General features: G+C 45.9%; 1 protein-coding gene across 1 annotated transcript in view; it reads left to right on the top strand.

Moving 5' to 3' along the window:
- The window catches only part of tex264a (testis expressed 264, ER-phagy receptor a), a 72,127-nt gene extending 59,259 nt beyond the window's left edge, over positions 1 to 12,868 (top strand). The window contains exons 3-4 of the mRNA XM_076036990.1: positions 4,190 to 4,361; positions 12,128 to 12,868. Of these exons, the coding sequence (XP_075893105.1) occupies positions 4,190 to 4,361; positions 12,128 to 12,606 (651 nt within the window). The 3' untranslated portion in view covers positions 12,607 to 12,868. The remainder of the gene's footprint in view (positions 1 to 4,189; positions 4,362 to 12,127) is intronic.
- Positions 12,869 to 13,373: the final 505 nt, after the last annotated feature.

The following is a 13,373-nucleotide window of genomic DNA, read 5'->3' as shown; positions in this document are numbered from 1 at the left end:
TAACAGAGGAGTTGACGGTTTGACCCTATAGCCTCTGCCGTTGTGTCCTTGAGCAAGACACTTTACCCACATTGCCTGGTATGAACGTGAGCGCATGCACGCCGGTGGTCAAACTGGCCGTTTGGTGCAGATTGGCTGCGACAGTTCCGTCAGTCTGCCCCAAGGCAGCTGTGGCTACACATGTAGCTCACCCCCACCAGTGTGAATGTTAGTGTGAATGAACAATGGTTTCAATGTGAACCATTTCAGTACCAGGTAGATATAAAGACAACAAATTATTATTATTTATTATTGTTATATGGATTGATGAAACAGGCAGTCCTGAATGTGCAGAAATCTACATTAAACATTGTGAACTAGAAGAGAGTGCCGAATCCCAATGGAAATGATAATCACAGATGAAACGTTATAGGGAGTGACAACATTTCATGAACACCTCACTTTGGAACGACACTCTGTGTTAAGGTGAAAATTGTGTCTCCGTGTGATATTGACAACTACCTTTACAGCTTCTGCGTTGAGACTCACACTGACGAGATCAGAGTGGCATTAAACTGCATTGGAATGAAAAATTCCTGAAACAACTGTAAAGACATGTAACACATGTCCTTAAATGTTAAACGTGTGTGACGAACAACAAAGTCTGATTGTGGACAGCACAGATATAAGCGAATTAGGTTTTGCACTATTACGTTTTTTCTACATTTCAAATATGATTGTTCTCAAAACAATACAACTCCAAAGGGGGTTTGAAATTCCAGCAACGTTAAGATCAATATCAACTATATGCAGCAAGCTGAAAGGTGATTTGGATTTAATATTATGGATTTTACGGCAGAATAAAGTGATGACGAGTTTAAGTTGACCTCCAGCCTTGTTGCAGCGGCAGCAGGAATCAGTCACCGCTGCAACAAAACTTGGGTTCCAATTCATAATTTCCTTCGGCGAGCGAGGCAAACATTTGGGAAGAAGGTCTCATACATCACCTAGATGTATTCATGGTGACGGAAAGATGTTCAAGTCAGCATGCTGCACAGCAATGGCAACCTTGCGCTGAAACCGCATCACTCAGATTCTGCCTCTGAAATGTTACTCATCCATCTTGCCAGTTTCGATAGACTGTCTTCTCAATTGGTCTTAATTTTCCATGGTATTCCGTAATCAATCAGCTTCCTGTACAAAAGAGGCAGGAGGTACGAGGCGAGATTGAGCTTGAGGAAACATCGCCTCGCTGCCCTTAAAAGATCTAGAAGAAGAAAATTAAGTTTTGCCAATGCTAAAGAGGCTTGCGTGAATGCTACCGCAGCTGCGGTTTTGTTGGAGTCCGGACAAAATATTCGCAAAATAAAGTGGAACTGAAAATGGCACTCAAGTCTTTCCTGGGATGGGAACTTGCGTTCACTTTGGTGCTGACTGGCTTTGAGCAAAAGTTAAGTTGTGTGTGTGTGTGATTAACCCGCAGGAGTTTGAGAACATCCCTTCTGGTGTGTTAGCTTAGCAACAGCAGCCAGCCAGTGGTTGGAAGGTTGTTGTTTGACTCTCGTACGCAAGTCCCGCAGCCTTTCATTGAATCCCAGATCGCCGTGGATGTTTTGCCATGTAGCCTGTTAATGAGGCAGGTGTGAGAGTGGGCGTGTGTGACGGGGTGAACCCTGACTGAACTGCTTCCCTGCCGCGAAAGCAGACGGTAGCTTGTGTAGCTCTGGCAGAGCCGGGCCTTTAACCGAGTACTGGGTGTACTGGGGGATTGAACGACTCAACTGCTACACTGCTAAACTGACGAATAAGCATCGTCCGACACGAAACCGCGCACCCCTACCTACAAAGCAGTGCCATTCCCCCCCCCCCCCCCCCAAACCCCCCTCACCCCAACCCCCACTGGGAGAATCTGCTAATTACTGCTGAGATTCTGCTGTTACGACGTAAACGCTCCTGTCAGGATTGATACACACGTATTAGCGCAGGGCTCATCCGCCACGCTCCTCTCCTCCTCCTCCTCCTCTCTGTCATGTGTGTGACAGTATCCCACTGGAGACGTTGCTTTGTGTGCGTCTACTGTAAAGTGAACTGTCTTTGTCTCCATTCCCCCCCCGCCCCTCACGCTCGTTATCAGAGCCGCTTAAAGGAGAGAGGCACTCATTTGCATCGGCAGCCCCGGGCGGGCGAGCGGCCGCGTGCATGTGGCAGCCAGGTGATTCATACCCGCCTCCTATACAGTCCTATATATTTTTATTTTTTTCTTCCGAGGATTAGATTAGAATCAATCAATCAGCCCGTCACCCGGAGGAATGTGAGTCAGGTGATTTGCTGCGATAACACGAGTATACGGTTCCGGGCCCTCTTAGAAGTACCCGGAATAGCTCTTTTTGTCGCACAACAATGGCAACAAACACTGCAGTCACATATGTTTAAATGATGAGAGATTGGCTCACTGAAAGGGGGAGGCCGCTCGACGATGGGCACTTTGAAGAAGTTCTTGTGGGATGGAACAGCGGATTAACCCAGCGGCATGTCGCAGTGTAGTTTAGAGGGCGGGGAAAGTTCATGTGTATGGAGGACAGACTGGTTCCTTTAGAGTGAGATCAACAGAAAACTTCTCTCTTTCCCGTCGAGTAGAATGACCTTCATGTCTTTGTATTTCAGTGTAGGTAACCTTAAAGCTACTTGACTCCATCTAAGACTCCAGATTTATTTATTTTTCTTCACCACCGTAACCTAAACCCCCCCCCCCCCCCCCAAAAAAAAAAGAAGTTTCTTCCACCTCAAACACAGTGAAAGATCCTGAAGTCAAGTGATAAATCTAAACTTGGTGTCTTCATTTGTAGTTCCAGTTGTCTCCAGCAGTGTGGCAAGAATAGCATCAGGAAAGAAATGTTATTTCTAAAGTTATTTATATATGTATTTTTTATTTTATTTCATAGAAGTCCAAGTCTCAACATTAGTGTAAGGGTGACGAAGATTTTACTGGGCTGGCATTTTGATTTTTAAGATGGGAAGAAACTGGAAGCACCAGAACTAACTTGTGAACTCTGGCTATTTATTTTGGTGTCATTTTTCATTTGGTTGTTTGTTTTGAACCTCTAAAATTGCAAAAATCCCTTTTACTCCTTTATGAATGGCTTGTTGTGTGCGGATCGGTATGAGAAAAAAATAAATCCTAAATGATTTTAAAACAAGGCTCTAACAAAACAAACATCAACAAAACGTCTCTTTGAAAAACATTTCCAAACCTTGTTTTAATTTTGCCGTTATAACCATGCAGGACTGGCGGCGTTGTGTGTTGTGTTTGCTGTGCACCAATTTTGCATCTCGCACATGAAATTGTATCCGTCGCTTTGCACCTGATCCTGGCTGAGCTGAGACTGGCCGGTCCCTGCGGCCCATTGCAGCCCCACATCAATGGGCACCCCCATCACCCCCTCCCCTCCACAACCCCAGAGAATTATATGAAACCATGAGGTGAAATAATGCAAGGCTAATGCTCTCTTTGCAGGGAAAAAAATGGTCTAATATTTATAAACTCTCCACTTTCTATGCACACCACTGGAGGGTGCACGCGTTGGATGCTAAAATGTGGGTAATGCAAATTTAATGGATTCACTGGGGACAGCGTGCTCATATTAATGTGTCACAGGTCTATTATCATAGCACCGTGTTCTAATGTTTGCTGCATGGTGGCCACGTTTTCATGATAACTTGTTTACAGAATGCCGTCCTTGCACGCAGAGATCCGTTCCCACTCTCAAGTCACGCACCCTGATTGCTCAACATGGTCATTTAAGAAACGCTTTAGTGAAAGGGTCATTGAAACAGCCACTCTGCTGGCAGTTTCAGTGCAGTGGACCTGGCAGTTACAGGTCCAGTGTGTAACATCTGGTCTGATTTACAATTTCTACATTGGCTAAGGCTTAGTATTCTGCCCATAAATAGATGAATAAAAGTGTATAATCACAGTACAATACAAGTCATTTGGTTTATCTACCCATAGAATGTTGCTTACGAGACTATGCATAGATCAAGGGTCTTGCAGGCCACCGTAGCTCACTGGCAAGCTCGGGTGAGGGAGGGCACAGAGTCCCTAAGTGCTGCAATCTAAAATGTAACCACCCAGTGTCACTGTTTCGTCTTAGAAAATGTAAAATATAACACACTTAACCTTTAACTGAAGCCGCTCTCTTCCACCGGGCAGGAGAGGAAGCTGAGCGCCTTCCCAATGATGGAGATCTGCGGCCCCGACGTCATCAAGTACATGGCTCCGCTGTCCCGCCAGACGGACTTCTTCGTCCCAGAGATGGTGGAGGAGGAAGCGACGGACGTAAAAGAGGAAGACTCTGATGAGGACAGAGGAACTGACATTACAGGTACGTGTCAAACGCGTGCGTTACTGATTAATCAAAAGGCTTTTTTTTTGTTTTTCTACAAAAGTTAAAGGGGAATTGCGCAATGTTCACCAGTGTCACATTTAAGGTAATAAAAAAAAATCCTTTACGAAGCTCTAGTGGTGTTATTTCATCACGAGTGGAGCATCACATTCGGCACCCTCCCAACACCATCAGAACTGCTGCCAAACTACCTTCACAAACGGTGAGAGGCAACAGGGACTTCAGGAAACACATGCAAATCGCATGAATTGTGCTCGAGTGAATGCTAACGTTAGCCAAAATGATGCTGGATACAACCCTAAATTCGGAGAGTCACCTCGTGCTACAACTATCAGTAACTGACCTGAAAGAAATTGCCCACTGACACGTTAAAATTACACGTTATCTGCTTTTAAAAGATCATTTTTACGACTCACTGACTTGTAACAGTGAGAATAACAGCCCTGCTGCCATAGACACCTGGCAGGCCTTGTGTGCGACCATATAACTCGTCTTACCAGCCCGGCAAGGAAAACAATGAATCATTAAAGATGATTTGTAAAGTGTCACTATGAGATAATTAACCCATTAATGCTGGGTTATTAATGGGTTAGTTTCAGTTTTGAGACTTCAATCAACATTGGGGGCAATTCAAGCCGTGACATGAGGCAGCTTTGACTTTAGTTGGGCTCTGCTTTGACTTCCCACCTCCCTGCCCTTCGATACAGCGGACACGTGATTCATGACACTTTGTAATTGTTCTGTCCCTGCAAGCATGTGTCTTCGAGTGCAGCCGTGCCCGTTCTGCAATCACTCTTTCAGCCACGCTGGACCTGTGGCACTATCGACTTTGTCATGGTACAAATCACCTCGTGGGTGGGACTGAGTGGGCGGAGAGGGGCTGATTACATGGCGAGTGCCTTCAGCTTTGGCGGCATTACGTCTTGAGCGACAAAGAAAGACAGGAAATGGTTTTCGATAAAGAAAGGAAAAGAAATAAAAACCTAGCTGTCAACAGGTCTGACTTTTGTATGCTAGGAGATAAGACAGTGTCCAAGACCTGAACGCTGCGCTATTCATTCACCAGGCTGTGACGTCTTCTGGATTACTCCTTGCCTTTCTTCAGCAATACAAGAGACAATATGACAGACTCAAGTGCAAACATCTTATTTTGGTAATTCAGGTCAAAGTCAAGTGATGCTACGTGTTTCGTGATCCTGTGATAATAGGCTCCTCTCTCTGGAAGAAGAGGATTATTCTGCCTGAATGTGGCACCTCACAAGAAGGGAGACAAATGCGCCCCAGGGTGCAGCCCTGCGAGCGGATGGATTTTCATCGAGCTGCGGGAAAATTGTTACATTGGTGAAATTGTGGAAGTTGTGCTCTGTGGGTTTGCTTCTCTGGTAAGCGGCTCATAAAGCACCACCAAAGTGTTGGCCATTGGCGTGATTTCACTGTGCTTTTCCAATCCTGCAATTATGTGCGGAGGTATTTGCTCACAGCGCATCTATATTTAAACGCGGAACTGCAAGCCATTCAGAGATTGTATTAGTCATTTTCCCCTCGCAGAATGTACCATCTCGTTATTACAAATAAAATGATCAGGAGAGATGAAGCCAACCTATTGTTTAAAGGCCTTTAACGGCTTTACACACTGGTAAGAATGAGTGAAAATCTGATGCAGATTTTGTGTTCTCGCTCCAGGCTTCTTTTTCTTTCTTTTTTTTTTTTTAAAGGCAAGTCGGCTTCAAAGGAATGTGAGATTCTTTGGCTCCTTTTTAAACTCTCAGCGCATAGCCAGTTTTGTGCTCACAGGAGAGCTGAGAGGAAGCTACGATATGATTGTTCATTTTCCGGAAGAGCAATCTCTGGTGTCAAGTGAAATGCTTCGTGAGATCAGTGTGCAGCTGCGCTGTTTACCGGCCTCGCATTTCGAAATATCTTGTAAACATTTGAATGTGGCTAAAGACTCCCTGGATTTGCTTTGCCCGTGATAGAATTTATAGTGACCTGTCGCACCAGATTAAACGTTTCCCCAAATCCTTACTTTATCTCACGAGCATAAATACAAATCCATCTGGAGCCCAACGAATGCGTGTGAACCAATTGGATTGGATGAAACTATCATCCGAGGAAGAATAGAATGTGTTACTGCAAGTTTAGCCAGGAGCTACTGTTTAAGCTGGTGATTGCGATGGCCACGTTAGCCACACAATGCTAGCCTAGACATAGCCAATGCTATATGACAAATAATCAAATTGAACTCTTGCCAAAGCCATCTTGGGGGCACCAACTAAAATGCACAAGGAGACCAAATCCCTGTCTAAGTGATTGGGGTACCACCATAGCCAACATATGTACACGACCGCTGTTGAAAGCAGATATAAATAGAGTCCAAAAAACATTGATTTTACTGTAGAATCTCGTTTTGAACATTCTTTATCCACATAGAGCACTTCACCAAGCATGCAGATGGCACCGTCGTCACTTGCGACCAAATCCGTGAAGGCTTGATCACGGAAATTCTATATGGTTGGGTTTGATTAGTGAGATCAAACCCAACCATCTTTAAATGTGAACGCACAAGCCACCTCTGACAAGGTTTGGAATGCTGTGCATCGGAAGCTAGCATAAACAATTAGAGAGATTTCACAGTCAAATTCTGAACGACCCACCTGCCGTGCAAGGTTAGAATCACGGCAATGCGCATTTTATAGAGTTCACCAAATTAAAATGTGAATTTTTCCCCCCTGTAACAACAGTCAGCTCATGCATATTACCTCGCCTGTTAAGAAGCAACACACGCGTGTACATTTCTGTCGCTGCGCTGTGTTCCCGTAACATGGCAGGTGTAGCATCTGCGCTGAGGCACTAATAGGTGTCTGTTCCCTCTGCAGAACTCAACAATGCAGCAAAGCAAAGTGTGTTTACGTCCCGGGTGCCAGACATGGCTGAGCTTTCCTTAATGAGCGATGGATCAATCGGCCCAGCTAAGCTTTGTCTGACAAGCCGGCTGGCGTAATCCCGCTCTGTCACCTGGGAGACTTGCCTTTCGACTTTTCATCCCTCAACTCCGCGGCCCACATTTTTCCCGCGCGGTGTCGCACCGTGAGCAGTAAACAACCTGACACACACTAATAACGCCCATCCTGCGATGGCAGTGGCCACTGCAGGAAGCTTATTAAGGACGTGGTCATCTCAGTGTAAAGAAGTGCGGTCGGGACTGATGAATATGGCATTGAAATGAATGACTGAGTGAATGTGGCCCCATGAAGCCATCAGACTGACTACATTAAGTTCACCTGCAATTACAGCTTGAAAAACAACAAACTTATATTTGTTTGTCTGTTTGATAGTAACCAGCCAGTAATTATTATTTTGTAATAAAAAAAAACAATCATGATGTTTGTTTTTTATTACAAAATATGGCGTAATTGTCGCAGGTGAGAGTGTCATGATGGGAGCGAGATGGAAAAGACAGCATGGGCTGATGCTGGAGAAACAATCTTCCACATTTTCCTCAGCGTTCATGCCACGCTTCATCATTTTACCACGTCATGTCTCCCGCAAGCTTTTAACTTGTTCTGTAAAATCATTGCGCAGAAACAGCGCCACCAACTGTCGAGTCCCACATTTCCCACATGACTTCACATCTTGCCGAATTTCTTGGAATGCACTTCACCTCCCCAAATCTTTCGTCCAGCCTTCTTCGGCCACCTCGCTGCCTAATTACCTCCCTCACAGAAAGATAAATAAATAACTGAATAAAAGAGTCCTTTGCTCAAACAGTTTCAAGAACAAGACCTTGATTCGCTGCTTAATGATCCCAAAGGGCCCAATTTAGCCACTAATTTGGGCAAATGTTATCTGAAAGAGGTTGAGAGCACAGCTGCCTGCCTCCAACCTAGGTGCCAATTTCAGGACTTGCTTACAGTGTTCGGGGGTGGGGTGGAGGGTTGGGGGTGGGGGTAAGTTGTCCAGCATGTTGAGGCTCTTCCTCTGAGGGTTGTCCACCCCAATTACCCCAAATAGATCCATTACTTCCTGCGAAAAGAAAAAAAAACAACAACTGCATATTGTTCAACAAGCCTCGAAGGAAAAGCCCATTTACTGCACCGTGAAAACCAAATAGAAAAATCTCAGCGAGCGGCACCATAGAAGAAGAAGCCTTCCCGCTGGATCTTGCTCTTGCTCGGACCTGCCAGCCAATCAACAAGGCCGTGAATAGACATCATAAATAACCACCCCGCGATAGACAGGTTCCGATCTGCCCGACTTGATAATTACAATGTCTTTATGACGTCGGGCTCGGGGTGAATGAAGAGGGAGAAGCGACCTCAGCTCTGAGCTGGGAGACTCTCGCCCTCTCTCCGTGTTTATTGTGCGCGGGTCCCCGGCGATGCATTTAGCGCCAACACACTTTGATGTGTGGATGAGTTTTATCTGGAGTGTGAAAACGCCGAGGACAGTGTCCCAACGTCCTGGGAGACTGTCCAGCCGTCTTGAGTCAGTCCTACGCGGGCAACACTGTTTGTTTTTTTTAGGTTGTATCAGACTCCTTAATTAAAGCCTCAGGAAGTTTCAATGAAACAGGGGAAGGAGCAGTGAAATATAATCGTGTCAACACGTCCGCGATTGAGGTTGGCGGTGAAACGCTCAACAAGCCTTCCGTTACAAATCGGACTCAAGTGTGTCCCCAGCCTTAGCCCAGAGGAGAACCTTTTTTTTCTTCCATGCTTGACAAGTGGTAACCAAATACTCGTTGCTGTGGCAAAATATTCCACCGTAATCCAGATTCAGAAATGTTTAATTTATCTCCAAGGAGCCAATAGGAACAAACAGGGAGAAATTGGGAATTTCCATACCAACAGTTCTCAGGATGTCCTCGTGGTGATGAAGTTGGATGGAGAAACCTCAGTGTGCAATTTTCATTCATTTTTCTTTCCATTTTTCTCACCTATCTGACAGAGCTCGCTGTCAGATAGGTTTCTGAACACTTTACACCAGTGTTTCTTTTAAAGAAACTTGCCTGCAAAGTTTCCACAACCCCTTTTAACACCCGACTCGGTTTTTACTTCAAACTGTGCACGTTGCAGCGCTCACTCGGCGGCGCACTAACACGGGTAGTTGTAAGCGATACTGTTGGGCCGCTCGTTCACAGGGAATCGCAGATCAAAGGCGGGTCGGGATCAGATTTAGTCTGAGAGCATTAGCAAGCGGCTCACGTGAGTAAGGAAATCGCCATCAGTTAAGCTAATGGACACTCTGCATGATGATTTCAGATATGTGCTACAGATGGCTGTAGCAGCATTAGCACCCTGTACTGCAGTCTGTGGCACTATTGATTTGTCTTTGTGTTGGCCCTTGAAAAAACAAAAAAACAAACAAACAAAACAGCTGACTTTATCAAATCCACGCACTTTCAATCAGCTTTGTTGTCTTCCCCTCCTCTGTTTTAACATATTAATGCTATGTCATGTGACTGCAGGCATCTTTCTCCAATCACCAACAATGTTGACAACTTGCTTTTTTTTTTTTTTTTTTTTTCATTTTAAATCAACATGTTTCCATTAAGCCTACGCTCTGTTTGCAATATCAGCTGGCGTAATTTCAATGAATAGAAATAATCTGCAGCAGACTGCTGCTGGAGCAGCTCATGTTTATCATACAGCGAAACAGAGAAAAACTCAATTCAACAGCGTATATCAAGACAAAACGAGACAAGCCACTGGGACGATGCTTCAGAATGCTGCTCGAAGGCTCGTAGAGGCAGTGTCACTCTGAAGCAGCTCTTGGTTCTCAGAAAAGCAGAAAACTTCATGGTTAATGACTGCTTGTCAGTCTGGGAGAAGGCATCCATCCATCCATCCCTTCACCTGTCCATCCATCCATCTCTTCACCTGTCCATCCATCCATCTCTTCACCTGTCCATCCTTCCATCCATCCATTCACCTTCCCATCCAACCCTCCATCCATCCCTTCACCTGTCCATCCACCCTTTATTCATATCTTCAACTGACCATCATCCATCCATCCATCCATCCATCCCTTTACCTGTCATCCATCCATCCATCTCTCAATCTGACGGTCCATCCATTCATCCCTTCACCTGTCCATCCATCCATCCCTTCACCTGTCCATCCACCCTTTATTCATATCTTCAACTGACCATCATCCATCCATCCATCCATACATCCATCTCTCAATCTGACGGTCCATCCATCCATCAATCTGACGGTCCATCCATCCATCCATCCATCCATCCATCCATACATACATCCCTCAATCTGACGGTCCATCCATCCATCCATGCATCCATCCATCCATCCATCCATCCATCCATCCATCCATCCATCCATTCATCCATCCATCACTTCATCTTACTGTCCATCCATCCATCCATCCATCACCTGTCCACCCACCCTTCATCCATCCCTTCACCCCACCATCATCCATCCATCCATCCATCCATCCCTTTACCTGTCCATCCATCCATCCATCACTTCATCTGACTGTCCATCCATCCATCATCAAAGATTTTATCCATCCATCCAATCATCCCTCCCTCCACCTGTATAACCGTGTGTTCCCTCTCATCCTCGCACCTGGAGCTCAGCATATCTCACAGCTTTCCCGAGTCAAAGGGTGGTTACACCCATGAAACGCAGCCGTCACTTCATCACAGGGGTGTGACGCACACAGCCAAACAAGCGTATTCACATCTGCAGGCAATCTGGGAGTTGTATTTTAGGCATGCAGCTAAAATTCTAATCACGCTCGCAAGTCCTTGAATGTGGAAAACTTTGATGGGTGTTTTTTCCCAGCCAAATTGGCAATGGTTGGCATGGCAACACCCAAGGCTAGCAGGGTTCAGTCAAGACACCTGTCACTGGGAGCGTTAAGCTATGCTTCTCTAGCATGCCGGAGTGGTGCCGTCCCTTAGCACAGCCTAGCAGCATGCGAGCTGACGCACCTCCAGCAGTTCTGGACCAAACATCTTGTTCTTGTGCCTTCGGGTCTTGATGGATTTTGAAGGAATTCAAAATCCATCTTATGTCCGTGTGGCAGAGGGGGGGAAAGTATTCAAGTCTGTATTCAAATAAAAGTAGAAATAAAGGAAACTCTGGTAAAAGTGAGACAGTACAGTTTCTGCAATGTATTAAAAAAAAAAATACAAAAATGCCATAAAAGAAAGAATAAATTTGTTGATAATTTTGCAAAAATTAGGAACTGCAGCACAACCAAACTGTAATCAGTGATAGTTATGACCAGTGACCCATTTTTCAATGTGACACTTTACACTAACAATAACCGATGTTATTTTCCACAATTTTATTTTTCTCTGTACTCAAAACTGAACCGTGACCCCAAAGCTGAGGTACTCTAAAATAATCTCCCAATTCAATTTTACATTGACCTTCACAAGAGTGTAGTTCAAATAGCTCCACTTCAATCGTTGTATCTTTTAAACACAGAAGTAACGAGCGTGTTTTTCCAAATGAAGACGTAGAAAAGATATTTGTGTACAAATGTAGGGAATCAAAGTAGTAATTTGTCAGAAAAAGAAATGATCTGGTAAAGTAAAAAGGAAAAATCGACTTAAGTATAATGTACTTAAGTAAAAAAGTTTTTGTACTTCTTGATCCTCCCACCTCTGCCATGTGGGGCCAAATGCCTGCAAGAACTTGTGGGCCACTGAACCAGAATCATTTAAAACGAGACACAAAGCACGCTCACGAAAGACTTTTTCTCCTTTTTATCTACAGGAGCCGACTCCCACAGCGACGTGAGCTCGGTGAGCGGCGGCGGCAGCGGCGGCGGAGCGCCGTGGGACAGCCGGGAGACGTCCCTGGCGGCGTCCACAGCCGCCTCGCTGGCCTCGGCGCTGCCGCTGAGGGACGTGGTGGACACCGGGGGCGACCACGCCAAGCTCCGGGAGCGCAGCGACGAGTCCGTGGGCAGTGGCTCGTCCTTTGAGGAGCTCGACATGGACCAGGAGGAAGTGGAGGTGGAGCAGGAGGAGGTGGAGCGGGAGCAGCGGCAGCAGCAGCAGCAGCAGCAGCAGGAGGAGGAGGAGGCGGAGCAGGAGCAGGAGCAGCAGCAGCAGCAGCAGCAGCAGCAGCAGCAGCAGCAGCAGGAGGAGGAGGAGGTGGAGCAGGAACCGCCTCAGGGTGGAGACGGAGACAGAGCCGCCGTGGACGACGGAGCCCAGCTGACGGGCCGCCCGGGGGAGGGGGAGGAGTGAAAGGGAAGATGCGGCGGAGATAAGGGATGAGGGCCCTGGAACAGCGGCAGCAGCCCGGGAGCTTCCAGCCGTCTCCCTTCTGTCGCCTAATCTTGTCGTGGATCTTAAGCCGCTCACGCCATGACCAACTCGCCGCATTTCTACACCTACTTACTCCTAAATTCCTCTGTTTGAAGCTGCCCACGCTTTTTCCTCAAAGATTTAATTCCTGGTCCCTATAATTAAACTCTGTTGTAAGGATAAGAGAGAAAAGAAGAGAAAGTCTTATCTAGCTCGCGCAATAATAATTTCGAGACCTTTTTTTGAGGCAGTCTTGTCATTGTCGGTTGATGCCAACACGGTGGCCAAAGCAACTTCCTCCAGTCATTAATCCTCTTTTTGCACCACTTTGAAAAAGTTCCTGTTTGTTTAACGTGGTCGCGAATGGTCCTATATTGACCTATGGATGGACGTTTGATGTGTTGCCCTGTGTCCCTTGTTCATGTCTGCAAGTATTTTCTTTGGGATGGGAGGAATCCTGAGCTCGTTGGTCATCAACACTTGGAAGAAACAGCAGGAGCAAAGTGACTTGGCCAGATGGACGAGGTTGTAAAAGCTCAAAGATGTAAAATAAAGAAATAAATAAATGAATAAATAATTATCCCCAAACCCCCCCCCCCCCCCCCCCCCCCACACACACACACACACACACACACACACACATACACACACAGACATGGATGTTGTACAGACCGTTTCAATGTCACAATACTTTGGTTCTTTTTTTC

The sequence above is a fragment of the Nelusetta ayraudi genome, unplaced genomic scaffold (genome assembly GCF_046127955.1).
Source record: "Nelusetta ayraudi isolate G7.1 ecotype Tasmania unplaced genomic scaffold, CSIRO-AGI_Nayr_v1 ptg000050l, whole genome shotgun sequence".
Classification (NCBI taxonomy): Eukaryota; Metazoa; Chordata; class Actinopteri; order Tetraodontiformes; family Monacanthidae; genus Nelusetta; species Nelusetta ayraudi.
This window is presented reverse-complemented; position numbering and strand designations above follow the sequence as displayed.